General features: G+C 39.1%; 1 protein-coding gene across 1 annotated transcript in view; it reads right to left on the bottom strand.

Moving 5' to 3' along the window:
* otogl (otogelin-like) overlaps positions 1-10783 on the bottom strand; it is a 161984-nt gene extending 151201 nt beyond the window's left edge. The window contains exons 1-6 of the mRNA XM_080191498.1: positions 10753-10783; positions 9375-9473; positions 8899-9053; positions 8679-8800; positions 6062-6267; positions 1828-1955 (exon numbers count right to left, since the gene is read on the bottom strand). Coding sequence (XP_080047624.1) covers positions 1828-1955; positions 6062-6267; positions 8679-8800; positions 8899-9053; positions 9375-9473; positions 10753-10783 — 741 coding nt within the window. The remainder of the gene's footprint in view (positions 1-1827; positions 1956-6061; positions 6268-8678; positions 8801-8898; positions 9054-9374; positions 9474-10752) is intronic.
* Between the last annotated feature and the right edge of the window lie 4318 nt (positions 10784-15101).

Below are 15101 nucleotides of genomic sequence, written 5' to 3'. Positions count from 1 at the left end.
AATATGGAACAAAGGCAGATCAAATGCATCAGCTATAATCGAATTGACTGAAGAAGAATAAAGGGTTCACTCAATTTCTCACCCACCATCTATATCACAAAGCTATGTGTTTGAAACCCACTACGGATGAATGAACATCACTCGACAATCACCAGGCAAGACTGTTCCCTTCCTGATGGCGAACACTTCAGTGGACACGGGCATTCAGCCTCTGACCTTCAGGTAAGCATTCTCCAAGGTGGCCTTCACGACACACGACAGCGCAGAATCGCTGAGCAGAGACTGATAGCCAAGTTCCGCACACATGAGGACAGTCTCAACAGGGATCTTGGGTTCATGTCGCACTATCTGTAACCCCCGTGACTTGCCTGGGTTTGCAAAACCTCACTTACTATACTGTCTGGAGACAATACACATCTCTTTAACCTGTGATCAGTGCTCCTTCCACTCACATTGTCAGCCACTTTAAGACTTGAACAGCAGGTTAGGTGTAAAGATTCGCATTCTAATCAGTAATCTGTAAACTGTCTGTGCTGTTATATGCTCTGTCTGAGGCCAGAACTCCCCATTCACCTGACGAAGGGGCTAACCCCGAAAGCTTTTGAGTTTACTATCAAATAAATCAGTTGGACTTAAACCTGGTGTTGTCAGACTTTTTACTGTGTTTAGCCCAGTCCAACGTCGGCACATCCACATTTTGAAACCCACAACAGGACTTAAGCAAACCACCACCTCTACTAAATCTCCTGTTGGCCTTCTCCATTACATTGGACATAATCTCAGCATTAGTGTTTCCTCATAGCTTTCTATGCTTGTATCTTTATGACTTTATTGTCCTTGTTATAATAGGTGCCCAAAATTTAATATAATTTTTAACATACATTAACTCATGATTTATTAAAGGTGTTGACACAAAAGCCTCTCATGAAATTAATAGATTAACCTTTCAATAGACATATAATTATATGTATCATTTGAAATAAAGCACCTGTATACCAAGGTATTTTATGATTTATGAGGGAAACAAATTCTGTGAATTAACCTCAAATATTAGTCTGGGCCCCTAGGCACTGCTGAGCCACATGTATTCAAACTGAGAGGCCTGAGGAGATTTGTCCTTCAGCCCCATCCACAGGCTGTTCATCTGATTATGACATCAATATGGAACCCTTTCTCTCATTGTAAGTCACTGTAGGGGGACTTCTGAAGGGGGTAAGCCCGATTAATTTATTAATGAGGTCCCTCAACATGCTCTAGGCTCCTAATGTACATATTTAAATTCCTAATGCCTGTTTTAGGGTGTCCTAGAATACAGACATCTCAAATTTAGTAGTGGAGCCAAACTTTGTGGTTTTGAGTCCACTGGAAGACTCCATTCATAATCATCGAATGATGAAATATTTACATGAAGACACCAGTTTGCCTATTGTGTCTATGTCAGCTCTTTGCTGCGACAATACTCAGGGAGTCACTCCACTAACAGATGAGGAGAGGCTGAAATGAAAACTTATCCATCTGTTCAGATGGACAATAAAGATTCACAGGCATTGCTTTTTGCTAACATTCCATCCCCACCCAAAACTAGAATAAAAAAACCTAATTAACTATCTTTTATATCTCATGTAATACAATGTTGGGGTAGAATAGTTGCCATGTTTATTCATGGTCACTGCACTCCAAAAACTTTGAGAAATGTTCTGAGGTGTTTCAGTGATATAAAGGGCCATTTAAATGCAAGTATTGCTCTGTGGTATTTATTGTATCCAAGATCGTAAGTTTAAAGGTCCAACAGATTTTCACCAATATGTTAATTTAAAAGACACTAACACTAATTGTTGCTCCTTTATCCCGACATGGACTTGGAAAATCGAATGAAACAGATTCACATGGGGCTTCAGAAGGCGACTGTGACATCCAGCTGTTTCCAAAGATAGCTACGTCCTCAGTCAACATGCCTGGCAAAATCAATACAGTAGCATTAGCTTAATTCAATGATTTTCAAATTTCTCTGAGAGGGAGGCCTGTAAATACTAATAGGCAAGACTTGCTGTTATATATATGCTTGCTTCCACCATCACTATGTTAGGTCCCTGGACCAGAGTCCCAGATTACACTAGGAAGTCAGATTAGATAATACCAACTTTTCAATGTTGCCATAAATATAAGGATGGGATGCTTCACTCCAAGAATAATTCCACTGACAAACTAGGGACCTTTTATAATGGAGCAAGCTTTATATAATAGTGTATTTAAATATAATTCTAACAAAATGTAACAGATTAACATTTAACAGTCAGACAACAGTTAAAAAATGAAAGGAAACAACTTCAATTTCTAACTTATCACAGTTTCAGTTCCAAATAAGCAACATTCCCTTACAGGCTCAAAATTCTACTTCAAATACAGTTAGCAAGCGTAAATACATTTGCTATAAGGTATAGTCAGTCTTGAAACACTTAGAAAGAGATTTTTGAGTTTCAGAGCAGCTTGTAGGCTCTGTCTTTTAACAAACTCCAGCCAGAGCTAACAGCCTTTTTTCTCTGCTACATATCTAACTCCTCCCATTAACAACATTATTACATGACCCTGTCAATCGACATAATAAAAGTCCCCAGGGGAAGCCTTCCTTTATAAAGAAAAGCCCATTAGCCCTCTCCTAAGTAAACACTACATGGCTGAAATGAGCAATTAGTCTACCCTCCCAGCAATTGAGCTGCATTCCCTCCAGACATACTGACTGCCTATAGAAAACAAAAACTGAACTTTAAAACAGTCCCCTTAAATATACATGTATATATGACAGAAAAAAACACTAGATGGCCTATAACATTGCTGACCCACCATCTTCTCAACCAAAACAACCATGTCAATATAATCCAAACAATAACGCATCCTCCCTTCCTTCAGTTCCACTGAAGAGCCAAAACAACTTGAATCTGTTAACTCTGCTTTCTCTCCTTACAGATGCTGCCAGGCCTGCTTTTCATGATTCAGTTACTGGGTTACTTCAATACAGGAAAATTATGCTTCAACCTTTCTTTTTCCCATTGACCTTCAGGCCTGATAGGTTATTTTAAAAGTATTTTCTCCAAGAATGAATTGGTAGATGTAATGTTAGAAAAAGCATTGGACCCACAATTTCCAATCCTCTATCCAAATGTTCTCAGCTGACAATCTCCTTGGGAACAAATGTTCTTCTCTTTTGGCTACAGTGAAATAAAAACTGGCTTGGAGATTTTCAATTTCATAATACCCTAAGAGAACAGCCTGGTGTGAAATTCAAGATGTTATGATTGATTTCGATCACAGAAATCTCTTTGCATTGGGTTAAATTTTTAGGGAAAATAAACTGGGGTAATTTTAATGTTTCTCTTCACCACCATTGTCTTTGGTGAGTATGATAACCCAAAATAATTGAATTATCAAAACCACCATACACCACTGTCTGGATGCAATGTATCTGCCCCAGAAATATTGATAAGACTTATTATAGCCACTTTTTCATTTATTACAGGAGGAAATTGAAAGGATTTCTGGCAATTAAAGTTCAGATTTGCTGAAAGAAGACATTTTCTGTTAAAGATTTTCATCTTGCGCTTACCAAGATATTCATGAGAATACAATGCAAGAAAAACCAGCAAAATACTTTATGACAGAGGTGTGCCAATTGATTGTAAAGTGGACTCCGGTTGGTAGAAAAATAATTTTGGATAAAAAAATGTATTTTTTTCCAGGAAAAATCAAGTAATGTGGCCATATTCCTAGATGACCATAGGCCGTTCTCCCCTTTGAGGGGGGGGAGCTGACAGATGGTGATTTAATCTGAAGATCACCACACCTCAGGCAAGGGGAAAGGTTGAGGAGGCAGGGCCTCAATGAATAATTTCAGTCAGTATGGGAGTTGAGTCCACGCTGTTGCATTCACTCTGCATCACAAACCAGCTAACTAAACTGAGCTAAAAGATGCATTCATAATGTGGTCAAACAGATTGAGTGTCAACCTGCAAATCCTTCCAACATGTCCATGGATGGCGGTCAGAGTGGGAGAGACTCCCAGTCAGCCATGCTTGATGCAGAGTGGTGCCCATCAAGCTACAAGCTCCTGGATGGCATTGCCAGGGTACTGTCTGGCTATGTCCCTCTCCCCCAGGGGCTATACTCATCTTTACACCCCCGAGGCTAACCCACACTAGGTTTACATCTGAGTGTACCTGTTGTAAACTGCACCAACGTGACTGAATATTCAGAGGGCAGCACGGTGGCACAGTGATTAGCACTTCCACTCACAGCAACAGGGTCCCAGGTTCAATTTCGACTTCAGGTCACCGTCTGTGCGGTGTTTGCATTTTCTCCCCATGTTTGCATGGGTTTCCCCGGGGTGCTCCGGTTTCCTCCCATAATCCAAAGATGTGTTGACTAGGTTGATTGGCCATGATAAATTTACCCAAGTTTCAGGGGGATTAGGAGGGTAAATGCGTGGGGTTACAGGAGCAGGACCTGGATGGAATTGTAGTCAGTATTGACTCGATGGGCTGGATGACCTCCTACGGTACTGTAGGGATTCTATGATCTAATATCTGGTGGGGCGGGATCTTCAATTATATGTAAATACATAAAAACATATTTAAATTATGTTGACACCCACCATGGGCATAAAGCTGGTTACATCACTGGCGAGGGGTGGCAAAAATTGAAAGTCGCAATTTCACAGGTGGATCCTTAAATCACTGCTGCCAATCCCATGGATGGCGAGATGGGCTCAAGGTCCCCCCCCCCCCATTAAGTTCTAATGTTTAACCAGTCCTTTTGTGTGGGCTCCACTTTCACATGGAAAGGATGTACTTATTCACAGTACTCGCTACAAATATTTTTTCAAGGGTCCACTGTTATTTGTCATTTATATTAATGATTTGGATGAGAATATAGGAGGCATGTTTAGTTAGTTTGCAGATGACACCAAGATTGGTCGCAAGGTGGGCAGTGAAGAAAGTTTTCCCCAGTTACAACAGGATCTTGATCAATTGGGTCAGTGGGCTGACGAATGGCAGATGGAATTTAATTTAGATAAATGTGAGGTGAACCATTTTGGTAGATTGAACTATGCAAGGCTTACTCATTGAATAGAAGGGCATTGGGGAGAGTTACAAAACAAAGAGATCTAGGGTACAGGTTCAAAGCTCCTTGAAAGTGGAGTCTAGAGTCATAAGTAGACAGAGTGGTGAAGAAGGCATTCAACATGCTTGGCTTCATTGGTCAGAACATTGAATACAGGAGTTGGGACATTTTGTTGAAGTTGTACAGGACATTGGTAAGACCATACTTGGAATGCTGTGTACAGTTCTGGTCACCCTATCATAGAAACAACATTATTAAACTAGAAAATGTGCAGAAAAAAATTAGTAGGATGTTACTAGGAATTGATGGTTTGAATTATAAGGGGAGGCTGGATAGACTGGGACTCTTTTCTCTGGAGCGTAGAAAGCTGAGGGGTGATCTTATAGAGGTCTATAAAATAATGAGGGGCATAGATCAGCTAGATAGTCAATATCTTTTCCCAAAGGTAGGAGAGTCTAAAACTGGAGGCATAGGTTTAAGGTGAGAGGGTAGAGATACAAAAGTGTCCAGAGGAGCAATTTTTTCACATAAAAGGTGGTGAGTGTCTGGAACAAGCTGCCAGAGGTAGTAGTAGAGGCAGGTACAATTTTGTCTTTTAAAAAGCATTTAAACAGTCACATGGGTAAGATGGGTATTCAGTGATATGGGCCAAATGTAGGCAATTGGGATTATCTTAGGGGTTTAAAGAAAGGGGTGGCATGGACAAATTGGGCCAAAGGGCCTGTTTCCATGCAGTAAATCTCTATGACTCTATGACCTCAATGACTCTAAGTGAAGGGGAGAGGAAAGGAGATAAATTAGAGTGCAAGTCAATCCAATCTCACCCATGGCCTAGAATCCACCTGAAGAATGATGATAAGTTAGATATTTACTTTCTGTAAGGGAACAGTAGGGATTCGAATTTGGATTTAAAAAAGGAAAAACATAACTATCCGAAATTACTTACTATAACTTGCATTGAGATCATCAGACATATCTCCATTGTAGTTGCCACATAGACCACAAGGTTTGCCTTTATGTTCTTCTGTAAGCATCATATAAACACCAGAGAATCCATCCCATGCCAAGGAAAATCCAAAAGTTGTCTTCACAAGAATGTAATCAGCTAGCCTTTCAAAGAATGCATGTCTAACGGTCTGAGGCAATGATAATCTTTAAAAAAAACAAAATAACTTTATTATAAAGGAATAAGATCTCTAATTAGTTAAAGAAAATAGTGTATCAGAACAGTAATAATAGTATCTAGCCGATTTCCAATGGTGTTGACCACATACAGTCTGGAGCAAACTGGACCTTGAGAATCTATTACTGAGGATCTGGTACATTACCGCCCAGGATGGTGGTAATATAAGTCTCCAAGATCGCAAGAGAAGTCCCACAAAATGCAAAAATATGTCAGATCCAATCCTCTACTCCTGGAATATTTACTATTTAATGAGTTGCATCCTCTCTGGATGCAATTCATTTCTGTATAACAGAATCAAAATGATCAGAGTATTCCCAGGAGAAGGAGGTAAATCTGAAAATACTTGAATCAATTTTCCCGTCTCTCTCTCTCTCTCTCTCTCTCTTCCTCTCTATCCTGACATCAGACAGCAGTTATCCAAGATACCAACTGAAGTTGGAACTTTTGCGCAATTTAAACATGGTTCCTGATATGACTGAAGATATGGCCAGAAGATGGAGCTCCCAGTTTCCTTTTCCTCAACCTAGGTTCCCCTGGGTAGCTGGTACACTAAGGGGAGCAAAGCAGATATACCACTCTCCCAGCTAACTGATGTGGAGTACACCTAGGCATCCAGGCATCCTGAATTGGACCACCAAAGACTTTGGAATTGGTTACTAACCATTGTAAAATGTTACAACATGGCCAAAATTGCTACAGCTTTGACATATGCTATGAAGCATAGTTCCAGTCACTGGTTTCTTACTTTAAATAAAGCTCAAAATGGTAACCAACAAGATCTTTGAACAAAAATTGGAACAAGTGAATTACCCCCATTCTTTTTTAAATTTTGTTGACTGTGTATTGGGATTGATCGTTTCAAAGGATCCTTAGCAGTTTCCCATTGGAACTTAATATAGTTTTGACTGACTTATCACCTTTGATTCACATGTTCTATATGCCTGCTCAGTTGTGATTTATTGATAATCTACTACTATAATTTTCTAGTGTAGCACAGACATGTCTGCTGGAGTTTTCTGGCCGTTCACACCAGCGGGATTCTCTGCAATGAACAGAGGTTTGGCTGAGCCCAAATTCTCCATCATCGCTGGCAACAGCAGTGAGGTGAGAAAAGCTGGAATTTATGATACCGGAAATGTGATGTGCGAAACAAACACCAGATTTCATGTTAATTGGGCTTGGTTATGTCTCATAGGAGCAATGTCTGTCCAGGATGGGACTGAGAAGGCATTGTTCCAAAACAGTTCCAAATGTTGGTCAATATTATCACAATAGGTCAGATAGGTTCCTCGACCTTTGCTGAAGAAACTAATCAAATAAAAGTTTTAAAAATAAGGTGAAATAAATATCAAAACCAGCACCTCTTATCTTCTGGTCCATCAACAGTGCTGCTTGGAACTGGTTATGCGAACAAGTTACTTTTTTAAAAAAGTTTATTTATGAGTCACAAGTAAGGTTTACATTAACACTGCAATAAAGTTACTCTGGAGTTCCCCTAGTCACCACAGTCCAGGTCAATGCACCTAAGCAGCATGTCTGTGGGAGGAAACCAGAGCACCCAGAGGAAACCCATGCAGACACGGGGAGAACCTGCAAACTCCTCAGAGACAGCAACCCTAACCAGAATACAAACCCGGGTCCCTGGCACTGTGAGGCAGCAGTGCTAACCACTATGCTACCATGCCGCTAGGTAAATAAACTCCAAGTTTATTTAGTGTGTAAATCCTCTACATAATTTATTTCTGTATAACAGAACCAAATAAAGCTGAAAGCAGCCATGGGAGGTAAAGGGAATTCTGTAAATTTAGGACCAATTTTTCTCACCACTGCTAAGGATGAAGTCTCACAACACCAGGTTAAAGTCCAACAGGTTTATTTGGAATCATGAGATTTTGGAGTGCTGCTCCTTCATCAGGTCTGTGGACACTCACCTGATGAAGGAGCAGCACTCCAAAAGCTCGTGATTTCAAATAAATTTGTTAGATGTTAACCTGGTGTTGTGAGACTTCTTACTGTGCCCACCCCAGTCCAGCAACTTCATCTCCATGTCACTGCTAAGGTTGTTGCACGGCTGCAAAGTAGAAGTGGGAGGGCTGGCAGCCTATGTCATTGTGTCTCTGGCACCCTTCCATCAAACTGCCACCACCCCCATATCCCACCTCCCACACTCCCCAGAAAATTCCTGGAAATCTAATGTCATGATATTTGCAAATTCCAATAGCATATACAAGTACTGAGACAAGGGTTAGTGATGAGAAAATAACCCTCTTGAGCAATTTTAAATTGCACAAATCATTTCAATACGTATCAGTACAAGAGAAATCTTCCCTTGGCCATAGCTATGTTTGTAATTGAAAAATTGCAAGGCACTGTTCACCTGATACCTCCTTTTGTAACCGAATGACCCAGAATAGTGATTTCCTCTTCATTTGGAAAAAACAAGCTTATAGATCTTGAGCAAGAATAGTGGGAGGATGCACATTCATTACTGTTGTGGACCTGAACATAAAGAAATAATAACAAAACAATGAGACCAATATATCTGTATGATGAGACATCTATACAGTAATTCCCTGATATGCTAATTTCATCCATACCTCCACCATGTACTGAGGTTCTGTTGTCCGACAATCCTTTGCAAGAATATAAGAGCATTTTCCAGGGAAATAAAAATAGAGACCATCAAAAGTTTCAAAATGGTATTGGCCCCATGATCTGCATATTCCTCCTTTATCGTTGCCAAGATTTGGAACTGAAGAAATAAAAGTTGGAACATTTGGCTATATGTCTTTTTACTGAGATGCTTGCTTATTATAGGGAGAGCAGACAGCCTCAATAAATTCATTAAATGTGCAGGTTCAATAATTGCAACATACAAACCATGCATTTTTAATTAAATAAATGTGGTTTTACTATTATGTACACAAGATTTCTATTCTTTTCCCTGAATTTATGAAAAAGGTTAGAGACAGTGCACAAACATCAATTCATTAGTATGGCAATAAGTTATTAACTGTCTTCCAAAGAAAAACAACAACTCTTAAAGATCATCTGAATAGACTTTGACACTGACCAGTCTGACACCGACTTCCGTTAGCTTGACGTTCACTGCAGTCACATGTACCATCCTCACTGCAGAAGCCACCATTGAGACAATCCCGTGAACAAATGCCTGGAAGTCCAAAGAATTACTCAGCTTTAGCTAATAGCAACATTAAATTTTAAAGTTATGTAGTTAAGATAAATCCACACACTTGCCAAATTATTTCTGAAATATTGCTTTAAAAAGAGGCATGCTGTTGAAGCTTTGTGTCTGACGCTCATCAGAACAGTTCACAAGAATAGCAATAGTAAAAGGGACAACAATTTCATACTGCATGAAAAGAGGATGCTAATTGGTTGGCAAGTGAGCTCTGATTAATTAAGTACACTCATGCAATTTAAATTGTTATTCCTGTTATTACTGATATTCTTGTGAACAGTCCTGATAAATGCAAGATGGAAAACTTTGACAGCTTATCTCTTATGTTCAGCAATACTTGAATTTTGTACCACCAAATAACTATTTCTAAAATGTCTATTATCATCTTCAAAGATTTCTAGTTAAAATATAAATATTTTAAAATCATGTTATAATACTTCCACAGGACCTGACCATTGCTGGCCAGGCCAGTATTTATTGGCAATTTCTAATTGCCCTTGAGAAGGTGGTGGTGAGTCACCTACTTGAACTGCTGCAGTCCATCGGTGCTGTTAATAAAAGTGTTCCATATTTTGACCAAGCAACAGTGAAGGAATGACGATATAGTTCCAAGTCAGAATGGTATGTGATGTGTCCTTCATGGTGATAGAGATCATGGGTTTGTAAGCTGCTGTTGAAGGACTATTGATGAGTTGCTGTAATGCATCTTATAGATGGTACACACTGCTATCACAGTGTGTCACTGATGGAGGGAATGAATGGTGAAGGTGGTGGATAGCTAGCCAATCAAGCAGGTTGCTTTGTCCTAGGTGGTATAAAGCTTTTGAGTATTGTAGGAGCTGCACTTATTCAGGCAAGCAGAGAGCTTTCCAACCTGATTTGTGCCTTATAGATGATGGACAGGCTTTGGAGAATCAAGAAGTCAGCTACTCTCTATAGAATTCCCAGCCTCTGAACTGCTCGAGTCACAATATTGATATGACTGGTCCAGTTTTGTTTCTGGTCAAAATTTTTTTAACAACCAGTGTTTTATTATGCATGCAAAATACACACTGGCAACACAGTTCACATATAATGCCTTTAGTTCACTTCAAAATGCTTAATGCCATTCAATGATAGAATGAACTTTTGCATTGACCAAGCCTTTGGTCTCAGTCATACCTTCAAAAGAAGGTAGTATGCAAAAAACATGAACTTCCCCACAGAAAACATAAAGAAAATCTGAGGATAAATTCTTTCCTCCTCTCACTGTAATGCATCACTCTTTTCAGAAGAGTCATTTCATCGGATTTTTAAAATAACTTTTCACTGCATCCTCGAAAGCCAAACTCTACGGCACTATCTCCTTCAAGAGACCCCGGAACACTCCCCTCCTGTGTCATTTCTTATAGCATAATTGTATTTTGCATGTCAAAATAATGCTTCTCTCACACACCTCTGGCCCTCCATCACTGTATAGGTCAATTAAGGACATGACTCTTTTTATAATGCAACTTTAGCCACACCACAAACAACCACTTCAACCTGACACAGAAATAAGCACCCTAAATACCTTTTGTCTGACTTAAATTCATGACTATTATGTATGCCCATATTGTTTTATTTGTAGATCTTTACCTGGAAATCACAGACATTCTAAAACACAAGATTATCAAGCCTTCTGTGGCATTCCAGTTCTTCTTGTTGCTGATTTTATTATTATTAATGCTCTTGCAGAGCTGTAAGTTACTAATCTAGCTGTGACCTGTAAATGTCCTATTGTTTGCAATCCTTGGAGGTACAGTGAAACTTTCATCTTTTCATTCCTGTCAAGCAGTTTCAGTTTTGTAGTAATGCAGAGTTGCAGGACAAGTCTGGAGTCAGGTCTGAGTGTAATGGAATGACTCTCTCCTGGGCAGTCTATCTAATCTGAGCTTGACACCATGTGCAGTGTAACCCCAGCAAGGAAATCTACATAAAATTTGCTCAGACAGTTCATTGAAATGCCTCCATTCCCCATAAACATTTACAACCCAAGCAGTTCTGTTATTTTATTTTTGAAACATGCTTTGTAAAAATAAAAATGTATAAGGAGCATTTGAGGACTCTGGGTCTGTACTCAATGGAATTTAGAAGAAAGTTGGGAGAGGATCTCATTGAAACTTACATAGTACTGAAAGACTTGGATAGAGTGGGTGTGGGAAGATATCTCCATTAGTAAAATCCCTGAGGTCCCAGCTTCAGAATAATGGGATGACTCTTTGGAACCAAGATGAAGAACAATTTCTTCAGCCAGAGTTTGGTGAATTTATGGAATTCATTGCCATGGTAGGCTGTGGAGACTGGGTCATTGAATATATTTAAGCCAGAGATAGATAGATTAGCGATTGGTAAGTAGATCAAAGGTTGCGGGGAAAAGGTGGGAGAATGGAGTTGAGAAACTTATCAGCCATGATTGAATGGCAGAGCAGACTCATTGGGTTGAATGGCCCAATTCTGCTGCTGTATCTTATGCTCTCAAAACACTCAGTCATAGGAGCACAATATGTTGGTCTGCAATAAAACAAGAGTGCCATTAGTTGCTGATCTCTCTGCACAACACCAAGCGAGTGGAGCAATGTAATTGCTCATGTATCCCTATTGCTTCATTTGTACCAAGGAATGTTATGTTGTTTCTCATAGCACAAATGTATTTCTCAAGCCAAAATAATGCTTCTTCCACATACTCTGAGCACACAATGATGTACAGGTTTACTTCATTAAAAGAAATATATTCAAGACTGATTGTATTTAAGGTTACCATTGTAGAGATGTACAAGAATCATTTATAGCAATGTTTAGAAGCACAGTAAAAATGGAAGCAGGATAGACAAAAACCACCCCTTCACTACAGAAGAATTCCTTGCTCATTGATTAATATATGGGCCTTAAATCAAGGCTGTTCACAAAAACCTGTCTAACTAATTAGGGACCTAGCCATCACCTTTTTGAGTGTTATACCAGGATCTACATGTTTACAAATGGCACATTACAGAGAAATACCATCAACATTTTGGTAAAAAAAACATTGCCGATCACTAGTTTCAATCTACTAAGACCTGTGCATATGAAGAACGAAACACAATTACTTAATGCCAGGTTTGTAATGTATTGTCAGGAGATCATGATTGTCATGAATATCATACCTTCAGTGTAATGATACGTAGAATTGTAGGTTAAACTTCTCTGCTCAGCAATAGCTGGGCTATAATCCTGTTAAGGATATAAAAGAAATATTCTGTCACCCGAAGACCAATGAAAGCATTCAAAATGCAATGTCAAATATGTAGCCCGTAGAACAATACTCCCCTAACCATATAACCTATTTCAACTCTTAAAAGGAATATGATTCCAGATGTTTAAATTGGTTTGCAATGTGTTTCATTCTTGCCAGTTGCAAATATTATTCCAAGATCCTCACATATTTAAAAGGTGCCTCCCAATTGCCACTATTACACCTTTTTTATAAACTTCCAATGAAGGATCCTGGATTTAATCAACGTAAAATGTTCTGAAGTTACATATTCTACCACAATGTACACAACAGTGCATCACAAGTGAATTTGTAATAGTGAATTAAATATTGTTCCCTCTATCGGACTGACTCAACTTACAAGTCTAACATTATTCCAATATTAAAATATGAAATAGAAACTGAAAACGCTGGGAATACGTATCGAGTCTATAGCAGTACATGAAAGAGGAAAGACAAGTTAAGGATTAGTTATAACACTCGTTCGTTGTGAGGATTACTCCATATCTATACACTACTTTTCCCTTTAGATGCTTCAGGGTCCGCTGCACTTTCCTCGCATCTCTATTTTAATTCTGGCATCCTTTAAAGTTTTAACAACATTTTCATGGGCCTTTTGTCCTCCTATCTTGCCGCTAAACGCAGCAAAGCTTTGTTTTCAAATATAGTTTTTTCTCATTCAGTTTAGACACAGAGCATGAAGAGCTAATTTACATGTAGCCCCTGAGATGAAGAATGCCTTAGATAAAGATGGTCTAGTGACATCCATTTTGTTATTTTGCCTCTACCAGTATTTTCTCCTTTCTTATCTTGAAAACACCCACGGTGTAAACAAGACACAAGACAAGTGGTCAAGACCAACAACAGTGGAATATTGGATAGTCAGAATCACTTTCCCATTGGTTCTGTAGCATAAAAACAAGTGAGACTGCTTTGAAACAGAATTTTCAGCCCCAGCTAAGAGTAACAGAGAAAAACATTGGGAAACAGGACGATTAACAGCACAAAGGGAAAGTAATAAACAGATACTTGTATTGGATCCTTGAAAGAAATCAAGAAAAAAATCAAGATTAAGACATTGTACCAAATGGACACGAGTATGATTGACAACTAAGATAAGTTAATTTAATCTAACTAATATTTTTGAAACAAAAATAATAAATGCAATATAATCAAATGCTACAGTTTACTTTCTTAACTCTTGACCCTGGAATATATAAATTTTTCATTGGATAAGGGTCAGGAAACTGGAAAGAAACCATTTCACTCAATGAACAAAAAACGTTTCTGTGGCTTGCCCCTAAATTCCTGTCAACTCAAGGATCTCAGGGTGGCAAGAACTGGAAGTAGGAGCTTCCTTAAAAAGTCAAATTTTTACCCCATTCCCAAAGTCACGTTGACCAAGTTGATCTTGATCAGAAGCCTGAAAGTCATGATGTTGAAGGCCCAAAGTACAGCTGAAGGCCTGGGGAAGCCAATATGCACCAGTAGGCTCTGCTGCATGACAAGCCTAGATGGCTAATGCAAATGGAATAGGAGAGGAAATCCTGGTATACCTAGGCCTAGAGCTTGGCCTAGGCTTGGGCAGGGGCAGGACACTTCAGTGCACTGCTTTTATCTAGACTGAAAATAAAATTAATCTGCCCTTAAAATTTCCAATATCCTAGAGGGAGACATAACCCAGATCCTCCTAAAATAATTCTCTCTCTCAATGCTTGTTCCTACAGTTAAGAACAACTAGCATTTATAAAGCACTTTTAACATTGTAAAGCATTCCTATGTGCTTCACAGGAACACAATCAGACAAAATAATTGACACAGAGCCAAAGAAGGGGACATTAGGATAGGTGACCAAAGATTTTGTTTTAATGAGTGTATTGAAGAAAAGCCTGGTGAGAAGACAGAGATCTTTAGGGAAGAATTCCAAAGCTTGGAGCCTAGGCAGTTGATGGCAAAACTTGGAATGATAAAGGAATTCAGGATGCACAAAAGGTCAGAATTGGAGGAAAACACGGTGGTCAGAGTATTGTTGGGTTGGAGAAGGTTAATGATAGATGGAGAGGATTCAGATGAAGAGTCATCGACCTGAAACATTAACTCTGTTTCTCTTCATGGATATTGCAAGACCTGTTGAGTATTTCCAGCATTGTCTGTTTGTCTGTTTTTATTTACATTCACTGTCCAGGTTGGTTTAATCTCATAGGTGATGTTAAACGAAATCGTGAATTGCAGATCCAGTCACAATTGTTACATATGAAGTGACTTTTGAGGATGGTGGGTGAAAGCATTTTGCAGTGAGCTCACTTGTCCTGTAGGAACCTTACTCT

This window comes from Carcharhinus amblyrhynchos, chromosome 6 (genome assembly GCF_965287045.1).
Source record: "Carcharhinus amblyrhynchos chromosome 6, sCarAmb.v2.hapA, whole genome shotgun sequence".
Classification (NCBI taxonomy): domain Eukaryota; kingdom Metazoa; phylum Chordata; class Chondrichthyes; order Carcharhiniformes; family Carcharhinidae; genus Carcharhinus; species Carcharhinus amblyrhynchos.
Note: the sequence above shows the minus strand (reverse complement) of the source record. Positions and strands in the feature narration are given on the sequence as shown.